This window comes from Apaloderma vittatum, unplaced genomic scaffold, assembly GCF_000703405.1.
Source record: "Apaloderma vittatum isolate BGI_N311 unplaced genomic scaffold, ASM70340v1 scaffold31528, whole genome shotgun sequence".
Lineage (NCBI taxonomy): Eukaryota > Metazoa > Chordata > Aves > Trogoniformes > Trogonidae > Apaloderma > Apaloderma vittatum.
In genome coordinates, this window is record NW_009729627.1 from 8,819 (window position 1) to 15,723 (window position 6,905).

General features: G+C 56.4%; 1 protein-coding gene across 1 annotated transcript in view; it reads right to left on the reverse strand.

The window, feature by feature from the left end:
- LOC104277773 (fibrillin-2-like) overlaps positions 1 to 6,905 on the reverse strand; it is a gene marked incomplete at its 5' end in the record, with an annotated part of 33,130 nt that overhangs the window by 6,149 nt on the left and 20,076 nt on the right. The window contains 15 exon segments of the mRNA XM_009874521.1: positions 297 to 428; positions 677 to 799; positions 1,233 to 1,352; positions 1,575 to 1,700; positions 1,975 to 2,040; positions 2,494 to 2,646; positions 2,733 to 2,858; positions 3,204 to 3,323; positions 3,945 to 4,073; positions 4,229 to 4,345; positions 4,581 to 4,706; positions 5,278 to 5,403; positions 5,857 to 5,982; positions 6,321 to 6,392; positions 6,764 to 6,902. Of these exon segments, the coding sequence (XP_009872823.1) occupies positions 297 to 428; positions 677 to 799; positions 1,233 to 1,352; positions 1,575 to 1,700; positions 1,975 to 2,040; positions 2,494 to 2,646; positions 2,733 to 2,858; positions 3,204 to 3,323; positions 3,945 to 4,073; positions 4,229 to 4,345; positions 4,581 to 4,706; positions 5,278 to 5,403; positions 5,857 to 5,982; positions 6,321 to 6,392; positions 6,764 to 6,902 (1,801 nt within the window).

Below are 6,905 nucleotides of genomic sequence, written 5' to 3' on the forward strand. Positions count from 1 at the left end.
TGCAGGTCTGGGCTGCCCAGTGTTGGCCCTTCCAAAATAAGCTCAGTGCAAAAAAGCTTGGCACGGACATGGAAAGACTCAACAGAAAGGACATGTGGCATAATGCCATGTCATTCTGTGCAGGAACTGTGTAGAACCACAGGTCCAGAGATGAAAAGAGGTTTTGTGTGTGCAGGCGTCCAGTAGGACATACGGGGAAGTTCTGACACGCGGTAAACCCTGTTTGACAGAAGGACTACACAGACAATGGCTAGAAGAGGATGGTCTCCAGCCCCACCGGGAAGCCCTCCCAGTACCTGTGCAGCCCTCTCCGTCAGGCCTGCGCTGCATTCCTGGTGGGCAGATGCACATGAAGGTGCCGATGAGATTCTTGCACAGCATCCCTCGAGACTCGCAGTCATGCAGTCCCTCTGCGCACTCATCCAGATCTGCAACCGAGAACCTCATGAGACCACCTTCAACCCGCCCAGTGCTGTGGGAGCAACTGGGAGCTGAGTGCTCTCCCCACGGCCTTGGTCCAGGCTGGCTGGCACCCACCAAGGTGGGTGAGAGTGAGCACAAGCCCCAAGATGCCAGTTCAGAAGTTCTACCTTCTCTCTGCACGACACCAGAGACTGGCTAAGGGGGCTGGGGAGAGCGTGGGAGCTCCCCTGATGCACACAAAAGGGGATTTTACCTCTGCACATTCTTCTGTCTTCTCGGAGGGCATATCCAGATGGGCAGGTGCACTCGTAGGAGCCAAAGGTGTTGATGCAGCGGAAAGCACAGAGCAGGGGGTTCAGGGCACACTCATTGATATCTGGGAGGCAGGAGAGAGGAGACAGCTCGACTCTGGGCTCTCAGCAGTCAGCTGGGCAGGAACGGTGGTGGAGCTCCCCAGGACAGACCCCCACCCTGTGCATTCATCTCATGGGAACTTTGTTCTGCCAAGGTTTCCCACCATAGTCTTCAGCTGCAGAGGGACAGACACCTGGTGTCTCAGCAGCTTTGACGACGACAGGGCCCTGGCTCCTTGGTGAGGGAGCTCTTGCATTTAGGGAGGTCTCTAAACCTCGTCCTGGGCCTCAGCCTCAGAGGAAGCTGAAGGGGACCAGTGCTGGTGTACACACTCATGTGGAGACGAGCCCCGTGACACGACTGCTGCTCACCCAGGCAGTGACCCGGGGAGGGTCACACATATGGTCCAGTATGCAATGGGGGTGGGTGAACATGTTGCCCTACGGCAGCATTACCTTCACATGTCATCATGGGACCTGGCTCAAAGCCCTCATCACAGGTGCACTCGAAGCCTCCCACCACGTTGGTGCAGGTGCCGTTCCCACAGGGGTTGCCAATGGAGCACTCGTCGGTATCTGGAGGAAGCCGGGACCACATTAGGTGGGTCAGTCAGATACGGTGCAGACTGGTCCCTTCAGAGCAGTCAGACAAGCCCAGCAAAGCCAGGGGTAAAAAGCAAAGGGACAGGGGAAAAGCAAGTTCCTTCTCTCCACGCAGACGTGCACGCACAGGCTCACGGCCTCTGACGAAGGAGGGTTAAAGCAGGAGGTGTTGGGTGCCCCCGTGCAGACCCTTACCCACGCAGTTGACTCCTGTGTAGTCCAGGTTGTACCCGAAGGGGCACTCGCAGCGGAAGGACCCGTCGGTGTTAATGCAGGCCCCATTTACGCAGACACCCAGGTTCTCTGAGCACTCGTTAACATCTAGAAGGGGAAACCAAGGCAAAGGAATGTCATGCGAGCATGTAGCCAGGAGCACACCCCTGTCCTCTCAGGACCGACCCTGCAATCTCAGATATTGCCTCTCCAGAGCTGGGGGCTGAACATTTGGTGAGCAGTCAGGCATTGCACCCAGTTCTACATCTCTCCCCTCCCGCCACCGGGATCCAACTCGGCTTTCCCAACAGCCTAAGTTGGGTTGCTTCTAGGCAACCCTCTGGCAAAACAAACTTCTTCTCCCCCTTAGATCAGACCTTACCTTCTCGGGTGTCACCTGGGCCTGGGATGGCTCCATGACCATAAGGACACAGCTCTTGGAAGGCAACTGGAAGAAAGCAGAAAAGTGAGGTTTGCTTACGAGTGCTTCTACTCACAGAAGCTGAAATGTGCTTTGGAGGCTTCTAGAGCATGACTGAGGGAGCTTGACAGCTCAGTGCCCATGGGAAGCCACAAAACCCCAGCTGGCTGCAAGACACCTGTGCTTTCCTTGGATCTGGAAGCCCTGAGATGCTTTTCCCTTATCTAAAACCCTGCAGCAAGCTGAGAGCAGATCCGAAAAAGAAAAAAGCCTGACTGTGGCTGCTGGAACAGGGAATATTGCAGTCCAGTAAGGGCTGCTAGGTTTCAAGGCAGTAACCTCTAGATGGAGGAGCCAACTTCACTGGATGGCTCGCATTGCCGGCTGTCTTGCCTGACCCGCACACCTTCCCCACGCCCTGTGCATGTCCGAGACACGTGCAGCCATCCCACCCATGGAGCCGGGCGCCGGCACACCTACCGTTCCCCTCCTGCGGGCACAGCTCACACGGGTCTCCCCAACCTTCTCCAGGCATCTTGCTGCAGCAGCACCGAGCCTTGGTGGTGTTGAAGGCCTTGGGGACAGAGCACTTCCCGTTGTCAAAGCGAGTGAAGCAGAAGCTTTGGCGAGTATCTGTAGGAGGACGGGGAAATGTACGGGTCATTGCAGACATCCAGGACGGTCACGCTCCCCTCCTTGCCGTGAGGAGCTCCACTCACCGAAGCAGCGTCGGCCGTTGTCAGACAGCACAAAGCCTGGAGGGCAGACACACTGGAAGCTGCCGGGGGTGTTGGTGCACGTCCCGAAAAGGCAGATGTTGGGCTCCTCTTCACACTCATTGATATCTGAGAGCACCAGGGACATCACTTACAGAGCAGCCAAAGCTCACTCCTCTCCTCACCGCATCAAAAGCAGATGAAGCTGTGATGACTGGGGAGCTCTGATGCCTGCAGGACATCACTCTGGCCCAAACCCTCGACCCACCCTCAGGGTAAATGGGGCAATGAAGAGGCCAGAGCACAGCAAGACCACTCAGCCTCCCCCCTCCCGTGTCCAATTGCTTTCAGGAAGATATTTGGGGGTGATGACACATGCCCCAGCCCACCCAAGAGGAATATGGTTGTTCCGGGAATAGTCCCAGGTGACCAGATGCTGTGCTGGAAAAGGAGGAGGCAGAGAGGCAACATTACCGATGCAGTTGTCGTTCTGCACCTCGTACCCAGGGGGGCAGATACAGCGGAAGGAACCCTCCAGGTTCTGGCAGGTGCCCGGGGAGCAGGTCCCAGGCAGGCTCACACACTCATTGATGTCTGCAAAGGAGGGAAAACCAGTGGCAGTGTCTGTGCCCAGCTTGAAGGACTCAGATGCAGGGCACCTTACTGCACCCAGCCCCTGCCTACAGCTGCACCCTGCTTTGCCCAGAAGATGCACGGGAAGCAGATAAGACATTCTCCAGGATGTTCTACCTTAGGTACCCTGGAGACATGGTCTCTGTAGGACCTGGAGCTGCAGGAGGCAGTGGTGGGCAAAAGCAAAGAGAACACAACAGACCTAGCTGCCTCGACAGCCCCTGCCTGCTGGATAGAACCTGAGACATCCTTGGTACAACTCCATGTGCTAGGACAACGTTCCTCCTCATTGCCTGCAGGTCTCACCACAAGGAAAGGAACTGGCTTGGCTGTTTCCCTGCATTGCTGGAAGGGTGATGGAGGTATAGTGGGGCCCAGTCCAGCTCTCCATGGGCAGGCAGATGACCAGGTTTGGGCTCCAGAGGACCTGGGGCCTTGTGAGTGGTTCTGAAGAGTCTTTTGCTCAGTTGCCTCTGATGGGACCAGCTGGTGGACCACATCTTGTAGCACTGCATAGTGCCATCCATGCCAACAGACAGCTCAACCCACTGAGAAGGGCCGTCCTGCCGCCCGGACACTCACCCACACAGTTCTTCCCATCAGGGGTCCGGTCATACCCCTCTTGGCACAGGCACTGGAAGGAGCCGATGCTGTTGATGCACTGCCCGTTTCGACACACCTGCCCCACCAGGGATGAACACTCATCAATGTCTGCGGGAGGGAGAGGATAAGCACAACGGGAAGAGATATGCACAGCCTGTGAGTGTCAGTGTGCCAGCCCTACACCTCTGATGCATACAACCACCCAGCTGACCCCCGCCAGTGGCCATCGCCACGTTGATCCATCAGGATTTCGTGCAGCTCACCCATGCAGTCGTTATTGTGCGTGAGCTCAAAGCCAGGGAAGCAGAGGCAGTTGTAGGAGCCAACCGTGTTCTTGCACGTCCCGTTTCCACAGGGCTGTCGGTCACACTCATCAATGTCTGCAGAGAGAAGGTCACAGCCGATTCAAGGGCTGGCCCAGTGGAAAGCCACCACCTTGGGCGTGCAGACAGGCTCCAGCAGCTGCACCACAGCCCTAGGGCTTGCAGGGCCAGCCCAGGATGGTGAGGACACTGCAGCCCTTGGTTGTCCCCAGTGTTACCCAGCGGGTCATGGAAAGAGCTCACGTCCATCCTGACTTGGGATTCAGAGCAGAGCTGTGGAAATCACACTGACCCATGCACATGGTCTGCTCCCCCGTGGCCTTGAAGCCATTGTGGCAGATGCAGACGTAGCTGCCCTCGGGGTCAACACAGTCCCCGTGGCTGCAGACGTTGGGGATCTCCTGGCATTCGTTGCGACCTGCAATGAAGCAAAGCAGGTGCTCGTGAGCTGAAGGGATGGACCAAATGGGAAGAGCTGAGGCACGCGTCTCGTGGATGCAGTGAGAAGCTGTGTCTGTCAGCAGCAGCCCAGCAGAGCAAGGTTTTCTGAGAGCTGGTCTCACAGAGAACAAGATCTATGCACTGCGATCTCTAAAAAAAAATAAAAATGGTCTGTGTGGCCAGATGAAAGCTGCACTTCATTGTGAGCCTTTTCTCATCAGTCCCTGGGAATCGTTCCAAAAGTGCAGGTATGCCATAACCACAGCACAGTCAGCTCACAGTCCCCAGGCCTGACAAAGGACCAGGACCCCATGCATGGGACTGGCATGTCCTTCACAGAATCACAGAGTGGTTTGCGTTGGAAGGGACCTTAAAGATCATCTCGTTCCAACTCCCTGCCATGGGCAAGGGCACCTCCCACTGCGACGGGTTCCTCCCTCCTTGGGTCCAACACATGGTGGTCTACAAAACCACCTGAAGAACCTCAGCAGGGGTGTCAGGGCCTCGCACACGTCTCTGGAACGGGTTACAAAGAGCTTTCATCTCACCCACGCAGGCTCCGCTGGGTGACAGCTTGTATCCAGTTGAGCATTCGCACCGGTAACTGCCCGGGATGTTGATGCAGTCCGCGTTGCGCTGACAAAGGTTCTCCCCACTGCTGCACTCGTCGATGTCTGTGGAGACAAGAGCAATGGGGACCCTGGCTGGGCCAAGCACTCACCAGGCACCGTCACCCTGGTAGGGCTGGAGCAGCTCAGTGGAGACACCTGAATTTTAACCCTTGGTTTGTTCCAGTCAGGGTCAGTTTTGCAATCTCTTTTCTATTGCTTTGCAAGAAAATAATGGGGATTTTAGTTACAGCTCAAAACTTTGCAAACTTTTTCTAAAAAGAACACAATCCCAAAAAAACAGAGGGGGAGAAAACCAGTCAGGAACCTGAATGAAAATCTGCATTTTTTGTCCAACCACTGATGCAGAAAATGAAGCAGGTTTCAAGAACACGTAGACTCTCCACACACCTGCTGACAGCCCTCACCTGGGGAGCCCCAGGGGATGGGGAGATGCTATTGCCAGGCTTAGAACCCCGCTTCCTGCATGCCCGTAGCACCATCACCCTGCCCCGTTACCTTCGCAGATGAGCAGGATGTTGTTGTAGCTGAAGCCGATGGGACACTCGCACCTGAAGCTGCCGATCTGGTTGATGCAGACGCCGTTGGTGCAGATAGCCGGGATCTCGCTGCACTCATCGATATCTGCGCACAGACAACATGGCTCAGTGTCATCCAGTAGGGAAGAAAGCATCCCCCTTAGCCTGGAGACTGCTGCCCTGGTCCATTCCAGAAAGAAGACTGGCAGGAAAGGGCCACCATGCAAGCAGTAGAGCAACTGCTGGAGGATTGGTACCGGATCCTGCACATCACCCAGGCTAGGGCTGCTCTGCGGAGGTCACGCTCCACAACAGAGACACACGAGGTGTAGGAACCACAGGGCTGCTGGCAGAGTCTACACAGCACGCGCTGGGAGGGATCCTGCTCAGGACATTCACCCTGTTTTCACTGAGTGCTCCACAGGGCACGGGGGCTCTACTCACCGATCGGCTTTCCTGTGTGGATGTCGATGATGAAGCCAGGCGCCTGGTTCCCACAGAGGATCTGGTACTCGGCTGGAAGGGGAACACCAAGGTCATGGCCATGCCCGGCAGGCAGAGCGGGGAGCAGTGAGGGGTGAGAGGGACAAGGGTCAACTATGGGAGGGGACATGCAGGGTGTTCAGCCGGGAGTCTCAAGTGCCGGCACACAGGGAATCCCAAGGACACACGTGGCACTAGGCTCTCCTCTCCGCAGATACTGTCCCTGTCCTGTGCCCTTCTAGTGCAATGCATGTCCCCACAGCGCTCCCCCACAGGCCAGACATGATGCTTTCCCTCCCTTCCCTCTAGTTTGTCTGTGTCTGTGCCTCAGGATCGCTGGAAAAGCGATGGCGGGGTGGGGGCAGCGACAGTTTCAAAATGCCCTTGTGGAGAGATGGACTTACGGCTGGCTGGCGTGGGGCAGGGCTCGCATGGCTTGTTCCAGGCCTTGCCAATGTTGTAGGAGCAGCAGCACATCTTCTTGGTCATGTTGAAGGAGAGCTCGTTCTCACACGTGTCGTTGTAGTTGCGGTAGCACACGCTCTT